The sequence below is a fragment of the Phaethon aethereus genome (assembly GCF_964289735.1).
Source record: "Phaethon aethereus genome assembly, chromosome: 1".
Lineage (NCBI taxonomy): Eukaryota > Metazoa > Chordata > Aves > Phaethontiformes > Phaethontidae > Phaethon > Phaethon aethereus.
Window position 1 is genome coordinate 201,000,318 of NC_138575.1, and position 24,172 is coordinate 201,024,489.

Here is a 24,172-nt window from a genome sequence, read left to right on the forward strand (position 1 = left end):
CCTTTGTCTAGAAGAATGAAGTTCCTCAAGAGTGCTCTGAAGTCAATGTTGCCGAGTGTCAGCATTGCTGATGAAGAGCAGTCTCCCTTCTGACAAAGACAACTTACTGTTACTCTGAAGCAGCAGTATTTGATCTCTGTTTCATAGTTATGTTGAAGGAGTGATGGAATCATGCAGGTCATTGTAACATTTCATTATTCTTAACCTTATGGTTGATGATGGCCAAATTTAGGATAGGGAGGAATTTTTCCTTGGGTGTATATCAGCAAGGAATCTTAGGAGAGTTTTCTCCTTCCTTTTGGAGCACTGAGCAGAGACTACCCATTAAAATCGGGTGGAGACATCCCATGTGATTAACCAGCTGTTGCAGAATTTAGTGGACCCTAATCCTTCCTGTCTTTTTCTCTTAAATTGCCAAATGGCAGGAGAATGTCCTGCAAGGCCGTACCATATTCCAGATTGGAACAGGGAAATTTTATTCTGTCATATAGAAACATGAATAGAGTGTGAAATGGACTATAAAGGTATGTGCATTTATTGCACACAAGTGGAAACAAGAAGAGCCCAGGGCATCTCAGATTGCTTACTTTCAGTCACAGCAATATACTGCATGCATGTATGCTCTTCTAGTATAGAGCTTTTATATCACTTTTTGCACACTTTGCCTGGGAGATGCTTCTTTATATTTCCAGAATGCTTATTTCTCTGTGTAAAAAGTTTTTTTTTAATTTTCTAATTGAGATAATGTGAATGTACAAAGTCAGAGTTGAGACAGTATGTGCCGACTGCTGGCTATGTTACATAGTTATCACACTTTGTATTCATATAGCTTGACTTAGAAAATGTATGAATGGTAATGTAAATATATTGAAGTGGTCTGGAATCCATGCTTCTTATACACAGTCAATTGATAATGGGTTTTGACCAATTATTTCTTCACAAAGAGAGAAATCCTTACTGGAAGGGACAGAGAAATTGTATGGACTGGAGATGGGTTTTTGTCTCAGAGTCATCAGTCTGTATTGGAAGAGGAAGAACTTGACTCAATTAAGGTCAGCTCCAGCCATCTTATGCAATGTGTGATTTGCAATGCTACGAACTGCCTATGACATGAAGTTGATTTGTGAGAATAACTTTTAAAAAGCCACCAGGAAGAAGCAGGATCTTGATATTTGCAGCACAGATAATTTCTGCTTGATAGCTCTCATTAAGGATGACAAGACTGCTGGTAATATGGAAGGAAAGAAAGACTCCGTATGTTTCAGAACTGATTTGCTATGAATGTCTTTACAATACTTTATCCTATGCTGCTGATTAGGGGCATTATCTGATGATAAGGATAAATCCAAGGGTATTCTTTGACAATGGACACAATCAGCTTTGTCATGAATCTAAAATATATGAAGAACAAACAAGGGGCTAGAGGCCAGGCATCTTAACAACAATGTAAAGGAGCCTTATTTTAAACATGTATTTGTTCCTACTACTATTGTTACCTCTATATTTTTATTTATCGTCAGTGTTATGAAGCCCACTAGTCGCTAGATTTTGTGATTTTATAATTTTGTGGCAACTTCTGCAAAGCCCAGGTTTGGGGTTTTGATTTTAAATGCCATCTTTTGACAACTGTACATTTCAAATGCCTTGTGTATATAGCTCAGCAATAATGCAAAGTCTGGTGATGCTCGTCTGAATTGTTCACTGCATAGTGAACTCCACTGCTTGTGCTTTCCCATAGCGATGGAAGATGACCTGAAACAGTTAAGAACTGGAAATATGCACTGACATTTTCAATGATCCAGCTTAAAGAAAATGCATGGAAAAGTTAGTGAAAGAACCTGGCTGTGTTGTATTTTTCTTTTGATATTTAAAACAAGCCATTTCTGTTCAGATTTTTTTAAAAGATAATTCTAAATGCTCAATTTAAACACAAGGAGCAGACTTCCAAATGCAGGCATGGATGCATGCACTTCCCCTTAAATGAGTAACCCTTCTGTGTTTCTTACATACCCATTTTTGTGGGTACTTGCCACAGTCAGGCCTGCAAACCAAAGTGATGCACGTACTGTGGAAGCAGAGATAATGTTTTTCATAATCACATTTTGAAAGACTTGTTCTAGATGCAAAAAAAATGTCTGAAGTTGGGTTGCAGTGCTCACCCTGAAGCCTTCCCAGCTGGACCTGAAGACATAATGAAATCCACACTTAATTACATATGTGTCTTTGCTAAAACCTACTTCCTTCCAGGGCTCGGTTCTGTGGAGTGCTGGGAAAAAAAGGAGGTTTTGGGACTTGTCAGTGCCCATGAAGGCTCTTCCCATGTAGTAGCGCTGGTGCCTTAGCCCTAAAAACGAACAGAAATGTTTGCATATGGTTTTGGATGCAGCAGTTTTTTTCTCAAAAACTGAATTTCAGAGAGATAAAAAACAAATGTTTCATGGTGCAGATTACTTAGGACAGTTTTACATATAGTACCCTACATATAGACGTTGTTGTTTTATAATATTCTCTGTGCAATCTGACCTTGCAACAGAGTTAAGATAAAATGTAGCAAGACAGGCCAAATTTAAACTACACCATAATGTTTTAAATAAACTGTAGTTAAGTAAGAACATACAATTACATTATCCAACAATTAAGACAAATATTTACTTGGGGTTCAGACTTTAGCATCTGTGGGAAAAAGAGTTGCAACTAAAATGTAAAAGTTTGTATTTTAGTAACTCTTGCTCTGATCCTCCTTCTGATGACAAAGCTTGTATATGATCAGAAAGGTGCGACAGCAAGATCTGTTCTTTTCCTCTTGCTTTTGCATGCTTTAAGTTACTATAAAAAGTTCTAAGGCAACTACTAAGCACATTTGTGCCTCGTTTAGATAAAGCACGGCCAGAGCCTTCCCAATGGCCTGCTGAGCAGATAACCTCAGACTTTATGCATGAGATGCAGTAAAATGTAATTGTCCTCAAATGTGTTCCCACTGAGTTAGGAAAATGCCAAACCATAATTGCATCTAACTCAGAGCATTTGATGTATAAAATAACAAGATTGTTTTACAAGTGGCTCTTGCCATGCTAAATTTCACATTGAGTTTTAGTGGTCAGCGTAATAATGGAGTTCAAAGACAGACTACTCAAATGTTCCACATTTTAGTTGTCTTTTGAAAATAATTATAACAGTTTTGGAGCCAAAGGTCTTTAGCCATAACTAACACAGTACCTTTCTTTGACTGCCTTTCTGCTTTTTTTCTATATGTGTGGCATTGGTATGTAGGAGATGCCTTCTGAACGGTCTCTAATTTAAAACTATTTGTTGTAAATACTAGGGATGACTTGCATATATATTTTATTTTGACAAGTGTTTTGTAACATTTTATCATACATACGTGCATCTTACCAGCTGCGTGCTGTTACACATGTTGTAAATGAAGTGTCCTGACTACAGAGCAGATGAATTGGCTGTTGACAGCTGAAGTACAATGTATAGGACTGCAGTAGCTCGATGTGCACTTGTTTTGAAGTAATTGCATTACAAGGTTTATTTACTCTTGGAACACTGTTTGTCAAATGATTCTATTTTCTGGAAATAAGTACAAACTTACATTCCCATTATTTTTCTTTTATTGTACATGTTTGAATTAAATAATGTACAAAGCTGAAGTTCCTCAGCTGTGTCTTATAAAACTTTATTGTGAAGTTTTAAAATTGTTGTGTTTTTTTATTGTCTACGAAATATCCTTTGTGATGCAAAAATGTATCAATTGTCATATTTATTTTATTATTTTAAAGCAAAAAAAAGTCATGCCCTCCTCTCTCGGTTTTCCAGTAACTGCTATAGTACTTCCCAGCACAAGTTCATTTTAACAACTACTAAAGCTTATTCTGGGATTGAAGTCTTCATCGTTCAGGCAAAACCCATCCTTGTTACTGTCCCAGCCGTATGCATCTGCGATCACTGTGCTGCACCTTGTGCTGGCAGACAGCTCCTACAGTACCCCTTGGAAGTAAATGCAAATGCAGCTTCTGTATTAATAAAGCTCCTGCTAACAGAGGATGGTGACTTAAGTACTGTAGCTTAGGTAAGGAGGATTAAATTTTATTTTCTTTGGAACAAAGGCAAAACCTTTTGAAAGGGTTTACCCAAAAGGCATGTTCTGTAAATGTGTGTGAACCTGCCTGCTTGTTAGAGCAATGGGCAATGCTGCTGGAGATTCAGCTTACTGCTCTGATTCAGGGAAGTTTTTCATTTCTTGTTATTCTGACAGAGCAGGGGACCACATCTCAAGGCTGCATCAAAAATTACATTTTGCTAAGACACATTAGCTTTAACAAAATAACATACTTTGCTGAAATCTTTTCATCACAAATGCTTTGCTGCGTTCAAATGCTGTCAGAATAGTTGGGTTTGCCAGTTCTTTCCCCCTCCTTTCAATGTCCAACCTCTTATCTCTATTTCTTGGGTCACCTCAAAACTGAGTTTCCCAGGCCTCCCAAGTGCTGCTGCTGCAGCAGGATGTGTGCAGAGTGCTCCGATATCAAAGTGAAAGGCACAGTCTGAGCACTCAGTGAGGTAGATAGGATGACCAAAAAATACAGCTTGAGCAAACACTGGAGTAGGACATTGTGATCAATAGGCTTCCTAAGGAGCCTGCAATTCATCTGGCCATGGTGAGCTCACTTCTGCATTTTATTTCATACTTCGGCAGTCAGGCTAAGTCCTGTAGATCATTCCATACTGTAAGCTTTTAAGTTCGCCAAGAGCTGATGTATCAGGTCGAGCTTTTTGTTTGCACAGAAACAGCACTGCTTGTCTTTTTTTTTGGTTTGGGGTTTTTTTAGAGGCTAAAAGGATTTGGGCCTTTTTATGTTACAGTACCAGTACCAAAAGAGAAATGAAAAAGTCAGCAATGGAAAACTGCACATCATGTAGCCTGTAAGGAAAGCACACAAATACTTAGTGTGTTTCTGAATATTTTTCAAAATTCAGCTATTCTAACTGGCTAGAGAACATGTAATTGTGAGAATATGTCAAAACTGTATAAACTGTCAGCACAACATGTTTTTTTTTAATCTTAGGTCTGTGTTAGGTTTAGTTCACTGCAGTCAAAACTGACTTCTGCTTGTCCAGGTGAGTATCTGGGGCTGAGAACTCACTGCCACTATTAAGTATTTAGGCTCTGGTTTCAGAAAAAGATGTGTGTGTTTGAATACTTATATATTTACACCCATACCGTCTTTATAGACTCCATATGGCATCCCCAGATAATGTCTCTGCTGGCATCTACAGCAGGTTGCACCAGACAAGTGATCCACACCCATCACACCCTCCCTCTGTTTATGTTACATCTTACATTTCTGTTGTGCCTTTTGGCAGCGGAGGGGGAAGACGACGAGGGGACAACGACACCTGGGCAAGGTTTTACCTGAGTTGTTTTAATACTTTAAGAACTCACGAGTGGGCCACCAGCAATGACGGAGAAACCACAGACAAGCGAAGATTGGAAGGTGTCTGCATCACGAGTCTGGTGTCGGAAAAGGTCAGAAGGACAAAAGCTGAGAGGGCAGAAGTGAGCAAAGCAAGGAGCACCACTGCCCTTCAAGGGCTGAGTTTCACTTAGAAGGGAAACACAACATGATGTAAGATTTATTGACTTTCTCCTAGTGATTTTTGGAAAGCTGAAACTGCTTCGGGAGAAGGAGGAGCTCCAGGTGCTCCTGAGAGACTTTGCTGGCAGAACCAGGCACACACCAAATTCCTCCTTGTTTCTGGCACATAGGAAATAAGAAGGCAGAATGCCAAATACATACACTGAAGTGAGTTGTCAGTAGGCAGATTCGCTAGGCACAGTTGACCTTGGCCTCTACCTATGATCATACCCCAGACTTTGGAGATACTGACTTATGAAGGACTGAAAAAGTGTCTACAAGGTGCTCCGCTAATGAGGTTGGGTATATCTTCTTTTAACCATCCATCCCATGGTCATTACCACCATATTTGTCTTCTAACAAAGGTAATTAGCACAGCAATCAATCTAAAAAACCCTTGCATCTTCTGCCATTCAGATGAAATGGTTTTTAAGAGCAAATGAGGAACTTTTGCTACTGTGTAATTATTTCCAAGGCATTCTGTGATGAGACAAGGCACACAAGAAAGCAGCTGATGGTAGTGTTTGTCTTTAAGGCCATTCCTACAGCACTTTTCTTGGTTCTCTGCTAAAAAAGCATCAAACTGGACTTACTGCAGAGTCCATCAAGGTAGATGTAACTAATGAATTATGTCATCCTCACCTCAGGATTGGGCTAGACAGACCGTGACTGTTGTCAATGTAAAATTTGCAGCCTCTTTTGGGTCAGCGTAAGGACCCTGCCGCCCTGGGAGGGCCTGCTGCTGCCGGTGCTGTGTCCCCAGGAGCTCCTGCTGCCTCCAGTGCTGTACCCCCAGAATCACCATCTCTCCCAGCACACTGCAGCCAGGAAGGTTCATCAATAAAATCAGGTTTTCTGCATGGCAGGGCAGATCGCTGAGGGCACAGCACTAAGCTGGCAGGGTGGGCTATTTTTTAATGACAAGCTTTTGAAGTGTGAGAGGAGGTTGAGGCTAAGCAACCTTAGAAAATTTTAGATGTGGGTATAGAGAAAAGGATTGTTTGTCATGGCTGTCATTTCTTACTCTCAATTAGCAAAGCAGCTAGTCTAATTTGGCTACAGAAGTTCATTCAAGTAGAGCAGCTAATTGCTGCACATTGTCCTTCCTTTTCCTCGGAGCATGGTAGATAACAATGTCCCAGATATAAACCAGGGCACCGCAACGCTTGCAATGTTTTCTCATTACCACAGGGTGGTGGTGAAGACCTTAGTGAGAACTATTAATTGCTCAGCTGTGCTGAGGATACGTTATTTGATACACAGACCACGTGTGTTATCTTTGCAGTGTGGATACCCCCTCAGACACAGTGTCTTCAGTCACTTGCACCAACAGGGGTGAATTAAGGCCACTTCCTATAACACATTAACTCCTGTTACTATTGGTTTTATCCTCCACTGTTCGCGATCAGCATTTAAGGAGCTCATGATACGCTCAGTTGCTTTACTTCCACTAGTCCTTAGACAGCAGTAGTTTCAGTAGTTTAAAGAAGACACAGTTAAGTTATGGCTTCTTCAAATTTAGTTACCAATAATATATAATTTAGTAGCACAATAGTGTTGACTGATGCTTGAGTGGCTAGATGGGGAGCCTGCTAATTACACATTAAAAGCTCTTTGTCATTCCATTTATTTACTTTAATTCAACCTCGCTACTTCTTTTTCATAATCACCTAGTATTTGTAATGCCATGTTCGCAGTATTGTTATTTTGAATTTCTATAGTCTTTTTGTCCCTAATTCCATTGTAAATTGCTTGATACAGAACCTAACTTTATTACATGTTTTTGCAGCACAATAGTAGTATGAGACATGCCTTCCATCCCACAAACGAGTCAAGCTGTCAAAGGCTAACATTTGTGTAATGTATTTGTACAATGGAACAGGCAAATCAAAGACTTTTTAATCAATTTTAACATTTTTTTCTTTTACATAACAGTGGTAAAAGCCAAAGTACAGAGCACTTCAGCTTAATATTGGAATAAATAGGAAGATTGCAGTTTAAACTTCTGTTTTAATTATTGAACAGCTCTCAAAATTAAATCACTGACCTTTGAGAATTTAGTGACCAAACAAGTGCTTGTCCTCAAGGCACATATTTGAAGCATGCATTCCTTTACATGAAGCTTTCATACTCTGGTTAATGATGCCGAAGAACACTGCAAGAACAAAGTGAATGAGGTAAGACCAAAGATCCTATATATGTGATGATGGTGGTGATGATGATATTGATGTTGTCAGCTTGTAGAGAGGAGTGCATGTGTGGGGACCAAACTGTCTATTTCTTAGGCAAGAAACACTCCCTTAGACAACTGGGAATGGGGTTTTCTGTCAGTGGACAAGGGCTGTCAGGCTTCTCCATGGGGTGCATTGTATCCTAACAGCGTCACACAGAGCACTTCTTCCTTTCGTGCTCCTCTGGAGTCCTTTGACTAAGGCAGCAAATATTTATATAGCTCAGAAGTAACAAATGTTTAATCTATTTTCAACTTTCTTTAGTGCCAACCAGCAGCAGCAGACAAAGCAGGATTTTGCTGGCGGGTGATCAAATGTGTCTCTGTAGACCATTGGCAAAGGCACCATAAATCACATTTCCAATAATTGTTGCACAATGGGGAACTTTTTTTGAAGACAGAATAAAAAGATTAAGGAACATGCCCCAAAATTAAAGTCTTCCTCTATAAATTAAAAGACTATTTAGATCAAATATTGCTAACAGGGTGTAATTATTCTTATTGAGAACATACTAGTCTCTCTCTACATGGTATTTGTGTGCATTATTTCTGTGCATAAGACTGAGAAATGGTGGTGAAGAGATTAAACAGAAGACATAATTTAGTCAATGCTAGTTTATTTCAAAAAGTATACTGATCTTAGTATTAAATTCTCATTAATGAAAGAACCAATTCAAAAGCCAATTATGGAACATTGACTCATTCTGACTACCACTTTTACCTGTATAAGTACTTAACCTATATAGCCCAAGCTTCTGTGCATTAGACATTTATGAATATTAATTATAAATAAAATGGTCATTAATTGTGTTGCTATTTGATTTTTGTTCCTCAGTCTAATCTCTTTCCATTAATTGCTCTTACATGCACTTAAACCAGTTGTGTCCAGAATGAAGTATTAAAGTATTTTGGTGAGCCTATATTAAAAGACATTATATGGGAGGGATGCTCTTAATGAAAGGATAAATATAAGATGGACTTTAAGTAGCATAGTAGGAGAACCAGACTAAAGAGTTTTTGCCAAAAACTCTCTTACTTGATCCCTCAAATCTTTGCCGTCATCTCACTCTGCTCCAGCTCTGACACCCTCTGAGGTCATTCAATTTATTAACCCAGTAGATTACTAACTCCAGTAAAAAAAAAAAAAAAGAAAAGAAAAAAAGACGATTACTTTTTACTGAATTAGGGGGTTGAGTTGCCCAGCTCACTTCCTGTGGCACCACAGCCAGCTCCTGGTACAACTGGTACAACTCCTGGTTGTACCAGCCAGCTTCCTGTACCTCCTGGTACAACTGTGCAGTCACGAGTAGGTGCAGCAAGAAATGTGGATGGAGAAGTGGGCATTAAGACCTCTGCTGCTTCTTGGTTATGAGCTGTTTGATTGGCTCAATTCTATTATTTTTCCCTTACGAAGCTGTTAGATAGTTACTGGTTATTAATGGCCAACACTGATAAAAGGTTGGAGATCAGAGAGAAGACGGGTTTCCTTACAGACTCCAAATGCATAAGGCACCATTTAATAGGACATCTTTGAAGTAGGAAAGATGAAGCTGGAAAATGTAGACAGGCTTCTGCGTGGCTCTGAAAGGCAGCAATGGCCATGAAATAGCTCCTTTTGGGGCACTGCTCTGGCTAGAGGATTTTACAAAGACGTTACTGAACAAGGAGAATGCCTGTATGTTACGTAAGCAAAACTACAGCTTAGAGAAACATCCTTGTGTATGAATTCGGGATCACTGGTCCTACCTGAATCACCCCCCAAAGACTTGAAATTTTAACTCTCAATCTGGGCTTAGGACAGCAGCAACATTATTATTAGCACACTTCCTTGTAGACTTGCCAGGCATTGGGGTTTCACAGTTTTGGCTGGAGCAAGACAGGTCCCTGGAAGTTCTTTTCTTTGGCATATAACTGCTGCAACTGTATATTCTTTGCTGTAATTGCTGGGGGGAAAAAAAACATAAAGATTATCACTTTTGCCCAAGTTGCCTTTTTATTATGACATTGAAAATTGGGTTAAGTTCACCCAAATCCATAAAATCTGGGTTTTGTTAATGCACTTGTGGTTTAAATAGAACAGTGAAACTCTATGGGATGCACTGAGCTGTTGTTTTCTTGTTTGTTGGGTAGACCCTGAGGACATCAAGGGTAGCTCTAAACCTCCTCAGAGCTGTTGTGAATTTCAGCTGGTCACCATCTACCTGCATCAAAATTTCCCTTTGCAGAGTCACTTATTTCCACAAGTCATACTGCATAAGAAAATATGGAACAGAACCTGATGCTCCAAATAGCAGTGAATTAAGTAATATTTTCAATTGTCTAAAGCTGGGTTAATGTTTCAAATGTACAATGACGCTATGGCTGATATTCCCATTGAATTATTATTTGATATAGCACTCAGTAGTCTCCAGGACTGTACTTAATTCTATATAGAGACCTATAAATAAAACAAAACAATAGACATGGTTAAAACCCATTTCCTTTTTTTCCTCCCTCCCCCACCCTGCATCCCCTTCTAAAGTAGACTTAGGCAGATGTACATTTGCTTTCTTAAATCTTTCAGCCAAAATCATATACCTTACCTAAAAATGAAAAGCTGGATTATACTGCTGGCTATTGCAGTCAGCACAGCAGAAACCCAAAACCAGGACGTCTGTACCCAAGGGTATCCTGGCATCCCCGGCAATCCTGGGCACAATGGCATACCTGGTCGTGACGGACGTGATGGTTCAAAAGGTGACAAGGGAGAGACAGGTAATATGTTCAGAATAATGATTTCATGTATCAGATGCAATGCCATTAGCTCCTTGAGTTGTCTGTAGTCACTCTGCATTAATGGGATTATTCTGCCTCACCTTCAGAAAACATTTCAGACGTTTGTCATTTACTTGTTTGAAGAAGGAAATATAAAGAAAGACCTAATAATAAAAGCAAGATAGCTAATACTATGGAGAAGTCTGGTCCATGGGATAAAAAGAAAAGAAGAAAGACTTTACCTTCTATTTTTGGAATATTTTCATGTCTATTTGGAAATTTTAAAGCCTGTAAACCTACTCTTACATCTCCAAGATAGCAACTACATTTCTGTAAAGAGTTTCAAGCCCACTAAAAAGAACAACCAACTACTGATACCTTGTTTGGTGTAATAAGAAGTATACAGTGGTAAGAAGATTTCTCTTACCTAAATTTTACGTTTGTAGGACTTGCTTCTGAGTGCACCTACTTGCTGTAACTCAAGAGCCACTAGAGGGAAGTTCAGGAATGGAGACTATTGAAAAGCAGTGTAGGATCCATGTCTACTCTAACAGGCTACAATAGAACTTTGTGTGTGATACTGAAGACAGAGGTAATCTTCTCAGCATCCTAAAGCTAGTAATTTCCATGGTACTTAAGCCTCAGGATAACGACAGCCCTTGCATCCATGCTGGAATATCACGGCCAGGGTTGCACAAGGTGATAAATCTGTGGTAGTCTGGAGATATATAACACTTCATATGAAGTGTCACGACCCCAGAATGCAAAGCACAGGACAAGTGCAAATCTGCTGCTTCAAATTTGTTCACAAAATTTTGGGGGGGAACTTTTCCCCAACAAGCTTTATGTTAGGTCAGCTATTGTGTGGCATCATGCAGGCGGCATTATGGCTTAATGCATAAACCTGTCACAAACACTGTTATTGTGGTCCTGGTAACTCAGCTGCACAAATCAGTCCGGATCAAACTTGTATTTATCAGATTAACTCTTCTACTGAGTGCTGATATTAAGGATTGTGAATCGCAGCTCTTTTCAGTGGAGTACATAATCTAGTACATAAACCAAACTGAGGTCAACAGTCTGAAAGAAAGGAACATAAAATGTGCTAAAGTGTTTTACTATGTCTTTCAAGCTCGTGGAAATGGGTTGCTAAGCTAATGAATCACCTGTTCCACCAGAAAAACATATGCTTCTTCAGAAAAATAACCAGCACTTATAACTTGGGCAATGAAGAATTATTCACTGCTTATGGCCTGCCCTGGACCACTGAAAGACAAGTCTACCCACTCTACGTATTTACCTCAGTGATTGCTAAAGAGCTGTTTTGAACTCTTGTTTATAAAATGATTTAGGGTTCTCTGTCAAGCAACCACTTACGTGCTCCGTCTGTTTTCAGTGCCCTCGCCTGGATAAAACAAAACCCTTTTAAAATCTAGAAACAAACTAAAAAAATTCCATTTAGCTTCTTAATAGGCACATACAATTAACTGCCGCCTGGTTCTATATGTAGGCATTCAGGAAAGCCTGAAAATCGAAAATCTAGAACTTATTTATTTTCATTTAACTTATAAAGGCCCTCACTTTATACCAGTGAGTTATCACATGGTATCACTGGTTTCTGATAAAGACCCCAATTTTTTTTCCTAAATTAAGCTCTTATGATGACTGTACTGAGTATTCTTTGTTTGAAGAATTTGGGGTGATTATACCATTCTTTATATTGTATGTATGTACATCTTTGCAGTTAAATACATGAGATTTAGTTTTGTTCCTTACCAAGTCAACAAAATTTCAGCAGATGCTGGACTGTTCCCATTGTGCAGAAAACTGCTAAAGAACTGTGCTCCAGTCCATATGGCCGGAGAGCTACTCTTGGAATATGGTTACATCCAAACTTCCAACTCTTATATCTTCTGTTCCATTCTGGATGCAAATCCAGGTATTTGATCATACACGTCCTGGTCACCTGTGATGTTACTACAAAAACGACATCTAGAATTGCTCTCTTTAGGGCAGTGGAAAGTCTATGTCATGATAGATGCAGGGATCAAAAGTGTGAATGCCTTCCTCAGATCTACAGGCAGTATTATTCCACTGTAATGTTTCATTACCATTGGCCAAACCCCTGCAGATGTCTGTTCTTGAGAGAGGAGTTTAACATGGTTTCACTACTAGGCTTCCTGTTCCTGCAAATCTTCTTGCTGAACGTAGCTTCCTCACTCCTTTTCCTGCTGGTATCTTCCATGGATAGAGGCAACAATAGGACAAGATGTTTTCACACTGGTGGTCCTGACCAGGGTACAGCTCCTCTACTTGTCTCAGTAACTGACCTCTTTATGCCAAGGATTCCCTCTGTCTCAAAAAAGCACCATCCTCAAGCAGAGTTTCTATGCTCTCTATCAATCTCTTCATATGATATATGTGCCAAGAGGGGCACCCACTGAAAGTCAGGAATAAGACTACTCTTTACATTACCATTTAGCCAGGCTTGAAAAGGAAAGATTAGGGAAGGATTCATCCCAAGTCTTCCGGTAATCTAATTGTTTAATGAAAATCTGTTTTTCTCTTCTGTACTAGGTGAAGCAGGACTTCCTGGCAGCCCAGGAAAAGATGGTTCAAATGGAGAGAAAGGTGAACGAGGTCAGAGGAGAAATGTTTCAATTTATTATTTGTCTATCAACTGCTGCCCTTGTGTTTCTGAGCACTGTACGTGCTATACATTCTAGCTGTAGTGAAAGTACCATAAAGGTTAAAAAAACTTTTTCCAGAAGTAGTAGAGGCTGCACACATATGCTGACAATACAAGAGGAATTTGCCACCTCCAATCATCCTGCTGCGTCTGGTGCCCCAAAACTTGCTCATTTAGCCTGTTATCTTACCTTTCCCATCTCTGATTCTTTTGTCAGCTGCTGGGGAAGACATTGCATCTGCAACCACCTCAGGAAAGTGAGGCTCCTGTAGCTATGTATGCAACTTCAGGGAAAGGGACTTATAAAAGAAATTGTAGAAGACACAAGTTCTACACCTAAAAATACGGCAGATCCTGTGTACTTCACCTCTTTAGTCAACCTATGCATACGCAACATGTCTCGTGTCAAATGGATGTACATGTGCAGAGCGACTTGTGCGTAAAAGCAAAGAGTCAGCCATTTTGCAAATGGCACCACATCATTCTGCACAAATTCAATAACTCTGAGATGCTGGACTTGTGCATCCTTAGAGTAATTGTACACAAACATATATATACAAACGCATGGAGGCCTGCCAAAGACAGTTGCCAGGTTCTCCAGAATCCTGAAGTTAACCCTGAGAAATAACATACCATATACATATTGCATGGGAGTAATTACGAGTTGCTCTACATCCCTCAGTCTTTTCTCCAGTCTGTTAGAAACGACCCCAGTCCTGGAAAGAGAGTGAGACATGAAGACACAAATGACGTTTAAAATTACCAAAGCTGCCTTCTTTTCCTGTGTCCTTGTCCCGATGGACCTACACTGCTTTTTCCTACACATACAATCTCACCTGTTTTCAATTCATTGTTGCTGTTAAATACTCTCAATTGTAAATTGAGAACAGTAAACTGTAAATACAGCATGATTCCTAACATCAGAAGCAGGAGGCTCTTATACAGAAATTATCAGCTTCTTTTCCTGATTAATAGAGTATATGATCATTATGATACCTTTTGTCTATCAACTGCTAACATGCCCTGCACATCATGAGACCTCCACCTTCAAACACTTGTGCAGCAATCAGAGCATTTTCAAAGGCTTTGAGCTTCAATCCAAGCCTAGATGAAGGATAAATGGAGCACGTGATAGCAAATAGCAAGGGCAAAAAGCCTTTAGTTGTACTGCAGTAGCAAACTAGGTAACCCAAGCAAAGTTCCATCACGTAGAAATTATAGAAACATGTGGCAAGCAAGTTCTGGGTGTTGTCCATATAGAACCTTCCTGTGATCAAAATGTGAACCGTCTCCCACATTTTGTATACCAAAGGCTGAAAACAAGTCTCTAGACAGGTGCCTGAGATGATGTGAGCTGTTGGTGCTACCATCAGCCTGTAGACAAACCACACTTTCCTTTCTTTGAGCTTATTCTTGCTGCTCTCAGACAGGGCACCTGTTTTCTAATACAATAGCAGGTTCTTCAGATGTTATGCTTATCCTGCACTTAAATGTATGAGAAATTTTATGTACAGTTGTCCTGGTTTCAGCCAGGATAGAGCTGGTTTTCTTCACAGAAGCTAGTGTGAGACTGTGTTTTGGATTTGGGATGAGAAACTGTTGATAATGTGCTGATGTTTTGGGTTGTTGCTGAGCAGTCAAGGACAGTCCAGCTTCTCGTGCTGGCCTGCCAGCGAGCAGGCTGGGGGTGCACAGGAAGCTGGGAGGGGACACAGCCGGGACAGCTGACCCAGACTGGCCAAAGAGATATTCCCTACCATCCGATGTCATGCCCAGTACATAAACTGGAGTTGGCCGGGGGGCGGGAATCGCTGCTCGGGGACAGGCTGTCGATCACGGGGTGGTGAGCAATCGCTGTATCGGGCATCACTTGTTCTTGTACATTCCTTTGTTGGTATTATCATTATTGTTCCCTTCTTTCTTTCTGTCCTATTAAACCGTGTTTATCTCAACCCACGAGGTTTTTCCTAATTCTCTCCCCCGTCCCACTGTGGGAGGGAGAGTGAGCGAGCGGCTGCGTGGTGCTTAGTTGCCATCTGGGGCTAAACCACGACAACAGTGAGCACAGTATGTACAGTGGTGACACACACATACATATATATGTCTTCATGCTGAAACTCATGTTGTGCCCCACTAATGCAGTGGAAGATCACAAGAAAGTGCCTTTTTTTTTTTTCTTTCTTTTTTTTTCTTTTTCTTTTTCATTTAGGAGCCAATGGGACTGTTGAAGAGAAGGGGAACAAAGGAGATAAAGGAGAAAGAGGACGACCTGGGAAACTGGGACCAAAAGGAATTATAGGTTCAGTGGGTTACAAAGGTCAGAAGGGAGAGCTGGGACTGCAAGGACCAAAGGGATTAAAAGGAGACATTGGGCCCATAGGTCCGAGAGGGACAAAGGGTGAAATTGGCCATCCTGGAAGAGTTGGTTTCCCAGGGCCAATTGGTCTGACTGGTAATCCAGGTCCTAAAGGTAATACAGGAGATCTGGGGCCACAGGGTAATCCAGGAGTTCAGGGGGAAAGAGGCCTGAAAGGAGACAGAGGAGATAAAGGGAACGTAGGTGCCCCAGCAGTCCTGCCAAAGAGTGCTTTCAGTGTTGGCCTCACAACCGCCACCAAATTTCCCCCGCCGAACCGCCCAGTCAGGTTTGACAAGGTGCTGTATAACAGTCTAAATGACTACAACTCAGTTACTGGCAAATTCACCTGCAAATACCCCGGTGTTTACTATTTCACCTACCACATCACTGTCTACTCAAGGAACGTCCGAGTAGCTCTAGTTAAAAACGGCATCAAGATGCTACACACGGTGGACAGGTATCAGAGTGGAGAGGACCAGGCCTCAGGAGCTGCTATCCTCGAGCTACAGGGAGGAGACGAGGTGTGGCTGCAGGCTCACCAAGGGGAGACTTTCAACGGGCTGTTTGCAGATGCTGATGATGATACCACCTTCTCTGGGTTCCTCCTGTTCAGCACCTCTGAACCACTGGAGCCGCTGCCATCGCCCGCCACGTAACTCCATGTTATCCAAGAATGTTGTATGTCTGTGTCCTTCAACCCTCCCCAATAAAGTTGGTACCTGCTTGCCAATGTATATGGGATTCAACAGAAAACAGAAATAATACAGGGAGGTACACCAAGGGATGAAAGGGAGATGTAGGACTGCAGGGCAGGTTGGGACCAGCTAGGCATCTCCCTAAAAGCTGAGTAAATTTTTTTTTTTTATTGAAGTCATCACAGTGGGAAGGTGTAGGATTATACTACTCGTATCTATAGGAAACTAGACCTCATGATCTGCTGCTAAAACACAGCTCAAGGCTTCAGAGCCATACTTGGAAGAGTTTGAATTAAACACCTTCTGGTCCCAGTCACAAGATACCAGTGTTTATTTATTAAACTGTCCTAATCTACTGTTGTCAGCTTTGTTTTTTAAAACTCAAAATAGAAAAGTTCCTAATGTGCATAAACTGTTTTTATGGCTGCAGTTGCAGTACAGTTGGTTTCAGGAATGGCTTCTGCACAAGACAGGACAACTCTTAAGCATCTTTGGTGCTGGGTTTGACACATTGCTGGTTTGGTGACTTACTGCAGCTACACAGGGGCGCGTACACCACTTCTGAAGGACACAGGTTTTAAAAAGAAAGTGGGGAAAAATAAGAGATAAAATTTCAAGTTCTGGAATTATGACATGTGGGTCCCTGTCATCTTGTATAAACATTACGCAGCAGTTACTTCCAAGCCAGTTTATACCTTTCTACGTGGCATGCATAGGTGGACTTGAAACTTGATTAGTTTGCATCCAACCAAAATTCAAAATAATTTTAAAACTTGAAATTAGCATAGTTTCATACCTCCACAGGGGCTGCAGGCTCTGCGGCACAGGTGAGTCATTGCAGCTGGGTGGATTTTTGAATATAGCTTTTAAGTACAGTTCTCTGCTGTCTGTGTAGCTGAAGGTCTGAAATAGTGCGAAATAGAGCAACAGAAGGAAGCACCATGTGGATTCTCTGACATGGGCAGATACTCAATGCCAGTGTAAAAATACAGATAATGCTGCTATACTTCAGAATTAGCTGGGGCAAACGAAATTCTTCCCAATGAAGGATAATCTTTAATCAACACTGAAGCAGACTCATTGGAGAACCGATTGAGAGATACCTCCTGTGCCAAAAAACTTTTAATTTCTGTGAATTTTCTCAGAATTTTTTTTCTTTTTTCCCCTTCTCCCCTAAACCCCAAAAATATAACAAAAGATGCTGGTACATCTCACTCCCATCCCTTCGAAAAGAATAAAGCAGAAGTTCCAAGTGATGTGGGTCAACATCGTGAAATTCTGCACAAATGCAATGGAAGAGCACGAGGCCGAACTTCCCATCACCCCTAACGCTGCTGGGGAGGCAAGGAAATGCGGACACGTTCCCACAGTTGTTGAACCTGGAATACAAGTAACAGACCCAAAACGCACACGGCAAGGTGGGTTTTTTCAGGAAAAATGGCTGCAGTTCTCAGGTCACCTGAATTCCTGTGAGGGAATTAGAGAGGAGACCCCTTTCTGAATTTTTCCTTAAGAGGAGATTTTTTCCCCATAAGCCGTTGGCCGAAAGTTTGTATCATAGGCACATCTAGACTAAAAAATTCTTTAAAACGGACCTAGGTGTAACTGGAAGACACGTAGAAGAAATTTCATCAGCAGAGGCCTCTCCTGCCCCGCGGCCCCGGCGCCGTGCCCCCGCTGGCCTGCGGCAGAGCCCGGCCTGTCGCCGGGCCTCTCCTTCCCCCGCCCCGTCACGCTGGGCCGGGCCGGGCCGGCCCACCGCCGCCCACCAGAGGCAGCTTCCGCCCCGGAACGGCCGGGGCGGGAGCGCGGGAGCTGCGCGGGCGGGCTGAGGGGAGGTGAGGGCTAGGGAGCTCTGCCTCCTTCCGCGCTGTGCCCGCCGGCGCTGCCGCTGCTCCGCCTTCTCCGCCCCGCGTCCCGGACGCGCGGAGGTCGCGGCGGAGCCCCGAGCTGAGAGCGCCTGGGCCTGCCGCCGGGGCCCGTTCCGCGCCGCTCCGCCATGCTGGCCGGATGCCGGCGAGCGCTGCCGGCGGCGCTGGGCCGGGCGCTGCGGGGCCGGGCGGCGGGGCCGGGCCGCCGGGCCGTCAGCACCAGCTGGAGCCCGGTGGGCGCCGCTTTCGATGCGAAGCAGCAGCAGCTGCAGCGCGGCAGCGCGGCGGGCAGGGAAACGGTGAGCGGCGGGAGGGGAAGGGCCTGCTGCGTGCAGGAGGCGGCCCTGGCTGCCGGCAGCACTGCGCTTTGCTTTCCTTGCGTGCAGTCTTTGATTTTAGAACTTCTAAGTCGCGGTGACGGGGACAGCCGCCTGTTACCAGAGCGTTAGGCGGGTACATCTTTGTAAGGGTTTGTTTCGGTTCTAATGAACCAGAACATTCTGTCTTCTGGACACTCAAGTGCTTGAAAATCATGGCCTTGTTTATTGAAACATTTGCTTAGAGCCTCCATAGAGACCGTGTGTGTATATATGTATACATTACCGTTTCCACTCCCAGCTCTTACCTGCTTGTGTCTTTTTTAATCTGTCAGTGTCATGCCAATGCACTTTGGCAGTGCTTCAAAATCCATTAGGGTGCTGACATCCTTTTGCGTGGGTATGATTTTTGACATTCCATTGCTTTTGGCAAAAAAGCAATTTTCTTCTGGGTTGATGACACTTGGGCTTTTTGATTTATTTCTTTTTAGGGCGAGTTGGGTAGGTTTGTTAATGAGAGTCCTGGGAATCTAAACAAGTTCCTGGACAGCATATGATGTGTACTTGCAATGGCACAGCGCATGTAGAATACTTGCATCTCCAGGTGTTAGTCTGCTGACTCAGCTATTCCTGCTATGGTGCCCAGGCTGGTGAAGCTGTTGAACTCTGGGACTAAGGGATTCAGTGAGGACAAATCTGATCTCTGTTTATAATCCAGCACTTGTTTGGGAAACCTTTCTTCTGGCTCTCTTGCCTCTGTGAGTAAGTTGCTCCAGGAAATAATCCAGTTAAATATTTTGCATTTGCCTGGTCTAGGGAATGCGTTCTGGATTTGCTTGGTCCACAGAGAGGATGTAGAGTTGTTTGGGAATGGAAGTGCATATTTCAGGCTTGCAAAGAGGCTGTGACAAGTAGAGTGTAAGTGCTGCGGCCAAGAAAAAGAGAATAATGCTGCAGGTGTGCAGCCATACCGTTACAGAACATGCATGAGAGACCTGCACCAGGCTTCACTTTTTTGTAGTTTTTAAATTTTTATGTCAAACTTGGTGTCATCTGGAAGAGGAGCTCCATGGCTAATTTATCTCTAAGAGAAGATACCTCCTGCTCACAGAGGACTACGTGCACCGAGGGAGCTCACTTGGGAGGGTGGATGGTCATGTAGGGCAGCAGGAAGGCCAGGAGCTCTCTGGGACGTTGCAGGACACTGCATCAGCTGGCTGAGGATCTGAGTGAAGGGACAGTCTTGAGTCTCTTATGCAGCAAGCATTATTGAAGGGTGGTGTGATACATGTATATTTATGTTTACATGCACGTGTATATATAAAAATATCTTTTTCAATGTTCATTTCAGTCCAGTTCCTGTTCTCAAATAATAAAACATTATTATGGGAAGTGTGAGGAGGGGGGTTCTGTCTTAGGGTGGCCAGCTTATAGTAAGAGCTTTAGGAAAAAAAAGGGCAGGTTTAGCAACATCGACAGAAATAAAATAGGGAAAGGCAACTCAGAATGTCCCAAAATCTTACTTTAGGGGATGCTTTTGCTTCAGAATATATACTTTTACAGACAAGCTGTCAGTTTGCAGCTTTTAATTTTATTTGGATAAAGCTTGTAAGCTACATGCAAACCTGCAAGTGACTGCTATAATATAAAGAGTTTGCAGAAGGTGCATTGTAATAAAGTGGCTAGCCTGCAGATTTGAAAATCCAAATTGTGATTTTTAGATGCTGAGGTTAAATTTGGGAAAGGATCAACGTTGTGTGAAATCACATACCTTACACTGTTAGATGCTGTAGTTAGGAAGTAAAGACATGCTCATGTTGCAGTTGAGCAGTTGCAAAGGGAATGTATTGCTTGCAGAGATGCTGTTTTATCTTAAATGAAATTTTTTAACTGTTTTAGGTCTGTGTCATGGAACTTCTCTAGCAGGTAGCGTTAGCAATTTTGTTTGATCTGCTGTAGGACCTCTTTAACTCTCTTCTGCAAATGCAGAACGTAACTGATGTATGTGCCTACCTTGCCCAAGTCAATGTGTTTACCCTGCCCTGTTGGACTGGGCCAGGCTTGGTAAGAACTTCAGGAATAAAAGTGTTCATATTATAAAATTTTTGAGTTGTTGCTAGTCATTCCTTTGAGATCTAGTACTTGGGGCTCATTTAATGACCCCGAGACCAGTGTCCTATTGCCTGCAATCTGTTGATATCTAGGGTTGCTGGCCAACTCATCCACTGTTTTGACACTCCTGGTTAGTCTTCATATTCCTTGATAAGTCTCTTTTGCTTCAGACAGATGATTTTCCCTCATTTCAGAATGTAAATGGACTTCCGTGATTTGTGTGGTGCCCATGTCTTGGAATCGAGCTAAAAAATTGTTGAGAAAAGGATGGTATAGGAGGTTATGGGGTGGAAGAGGAGAATTTATGGGGCTTTTATGATGAACTCTTAAGGTTTACTGAGAACAATCATGGATAAAAGAACCTCAGTGAGGTTTTGCTCTAGGAAATGAAGATGTTTTTGTCTGATTTTGTGACTATTCTCTCTACAAAGACTCTCATGTGGGACGTGCCACAATATACTAGCAAGGGTCATTCGGGTAAAATGTGGTGGTGATAATTCATCGGGGAGGGAAATAGTGATGTGTTTTCATTGTGTTCTGCACTGCAGGGTCTGTTTGGTGTTCCAGAACTGAGCTGTCCAGAAGGATTTGAAGAAGCACAGGACAAAGCATTGCAAGAGTCGGAACAGCTAGTCCAGAAGGCATGTTCAACACCACCTGGGCCAGAGACAGTAATGATCTTTGATCAGCTTTCAGATGCCTTGTGCAGAGTAGCAGACTTGGTAAGTTACTTTTTTTTATTATTCCTTGAAGCAATTTATTTTAAACTGACTGACTTAACAAGCTTACACTGTATTGTTCCGTTTTATGATTTTCTGCATTGCAGTAAATAGTAGATCAGTTCTGTGAAATTTTGTGCTAAGACAGAAATTTAAATTGATTAAAAGTTAATTACAAAGGCTTTTACCACATGAGAGGTAACTACAAATCCTGTCAAACTCTCCAGTTAATGTTAAGACAGATGTAAATGTAGTATAAAGGCCACAACAGGAAAAATAACAGTGAAATCAAAATTGTATTTCTGTTGTAATATTAATACATAAGCTTTCTAGTGTCACTTACATTATAAATGGAATTGCTTTCAAAGTTAAAGTTGGGGTTGAAATACACATGTTTTTAAGTTATGAAAGTTCACAGGTGAAGGTCCATAAAGAACTTACAGCTTAAAAGCAGCAGATGAAACTAAACAGTATCGCCTTTTATTAACAGAAGAAAAAATGCAGGTATTTCCTAGATTGCAATTTCTGTGATCCACGGAATTAGAGTACTTGGTCTGACATTCTGTATTACAAAATGTTAAGTTTAACGGAGTACTTTGTATTGCTTTCTAGAAACTGTTTACTCAAAGTGTATCTTATCAAAGCATCATCCTTTGTTCGAAGGAAGCAGATCCAGCCTTCATACTGAAATTAGTTCTTAATAAATAGGTCACAGAATTTTTTTACTTCAGTTTTCACATTTTAATTTCTCTTGTGTGTTTTCAATTCTCAAATACTGTTTCTTATTCTTCTCTAGATTCAAGACATATTTTGTGCCAGGCACTTCCTCCTTCTGAAAGTACTTATCTCTGTCGAGTCACTAATTCTCCTTTTGTCTGTTGTATTTTGCATAGACTATGCCTAATTCCTCTTAACCAATCAATATCGAAAACATTCATGTCAGAATTCAGTGGTCATAGTTTTGTATCAGTTTGCTCAGTTAAAATTACCTCCTATGTACTACTTTCTGTAGTAATTTTACTTTTACTGTAAACCTGAAGGTTTACATTTTCAAAGACGCAGTGCTTGCAGAGCTCTGTCTGGAAGTAATTTGGTGATTGTTGGCAGGAATTTCGAGATCTGCCATTCAGCACCTATTCTGTCAATATTATACAGGATTTTAAACAGGCATTCTAAGAAGTACAAATCTTAAGTGTGTAACATTTGTAAGGTTGCCTTTTCAATGAAACTACAATCATACTGTTAAAGTCAAGCTTATTTGAGGTACTTTCTGTAAAATCATGCTGAATGTCTTCATTGTATTCCTAATCTTAAGTTAAATATATTCCTAATCTTTAATTCTCCATCATCTCAATGCCACAACCTCCCTGAATTCATGTTGGCAGTCATGGAAGCCCCTAGCTACCCAGTCCCCTTTTACAGAATCACAGAATCTGACCTCGGCCCATCGATCCAGCCTGTCCAGATCCCTCTGCAGAGCCTCCTACCCTCCAGCAGATCAACATTCCCACCCAACTTGGTGTCATCTGCAAACTTACTGAGGGAGCACTCGATTCCCTCATCTAGATCATCTATAAAGATATTGAACAAGACCAGCCCCAGAACCGAGCCTTGGGGAACACCACTTGTGACCGGACACCAGCCGGATTTAACACCATTCACCACAACTCTCTGGGCTTGGCCATCCAGCCAGTTCTTTACCCAGCAAAGAGTAAACCTGTCTAAGCCATGAGCCACCAGTTTCTCCAGGAGAATGCTGTGGGAGACGCTGTCAAAGGCTTTACTAAAGTCCAGGTAGACAACATCCACAGCCTTTCCCTCATCCACTAGGCGGGTCACCCGGTCATAGAAGGAGATCAAGTTGGTCAAGCAGGACCTGCCCTTCATGAACCCATGCTGGCTGGGCCTGATCCCTTGGCTGTCCTGCAGATGCCCTGTAAGCACTCTCAAGACCAACCGCTCCATGATCTTCCCCGGTACAGAGGTCAGGCTGACAGGCCTGTAGTTCCCAGGATCCTCCTTCTGGCCTTTCTTGTAGACGGGCGTCACATTGGCAAGCCTCCAGTCTTCTGGGACCTCCCCTGTTAACCAAGACTGCTGATAAATGATGGAGAGTGGCTTGGCAAGCTCCTTCGCCAGCTCTCTCGGTACTCTCGGGTGGATCCCATCAGGCCCCATAGACCTGTGTGTGTCCAGGTGGTTTAACATGTCCTTAACTGCTTCCTCCTGGATTATGAGGAATACATTGTGCTCTCCATCCCCATCTTCCAGCTCGGGGCTGAATACCCTGTGGATACCTGGACTGGCTATTAAAGACTGAGGCAAAGAAGGCATTACGTACCTCAGCCTTGTCCTCGTCCTTGGAGACAATGTTCCCCGCCATATCCAGTAGGGGATGGAGATTCTCCTTGCCTCTCTTTTTGTTGTTAATATATTTGTAAAAACATTTTTTATTATCCTTTATGACTGTAGCCAGACTGAGCTCTAGCTGGGCTTTTGCCTTTCTAATTTTGTCCCTGCTTGACCTAACGAGATCCTTGTACTCTTCGTGAGTTGCCTGCCCCTTCTTCCAGAGATGATAAACTCTCCTCTTTTCCCTGAGTCCCAGCAAAATCTCCCTGTTCAGCCAGGCCGGTCGCCTTCCCCGCCAGCTCTTCTTACGGCACATGGGAACCACCTGCTCCTGCGCCTTTAAGATTTCCTTCTTGAAGGCTGTCCAGCCTTCTTGGACCCCTTTGTCCTTCAGGACTGTCTCCCAAGGGACTCTCTCAACCAGTGACCTGA

The 24,172-nt window shown here is 41.9% G+C and overlaps 2 protein-coding genes across 2 annotated transcripts in view; both read left to right on the top strand.

Moving 5' to 3' along the window:
- Positions 1-10,460: 10,460 nt before the first annotated feature.
- LOC309417313 (uncharacterized protein) lies at positions 10,461-18,201 on the top strand (the record flags this gene model as incomplete). Its single annotated transcript, XM_082014792.1, has 5 exons — positions 10,461-10,626; positions 13,204-13,266; positions 15,525-16,326; positions 17,603-17,787; positions 17,969-18,201. 5 exons carry the CDS (start codon positions 10,461-10,463, stop codon positions 18,199-18,201), a joined length of 1,449 nt encoding a protein of 482 aa, XP_081870918.1.
- Positions 18,202-18,368: 167 nt separating this feature from the next.
- Positions 18,369-24,172, top strand: part of MIPEP (mitochondrial intermediate peptidase) — a gene marked incomplete at both ends in the record, with an annotated part of 79,868 nt that continues 74,064 nt past the window's right edge. The window contains 2 exons of the mRNA XM_082005750.1: positions 18,369-18,539; positions 21,218-21,391. Coding sequence (XP_081861876.1) covers positions 18,369-18,539; positions 21,218-21,391 — 345 coding nt within the window. The remainder of the gene's footprint in view (positions 18,540-21,217; positions 21,392-24,172) is intronic.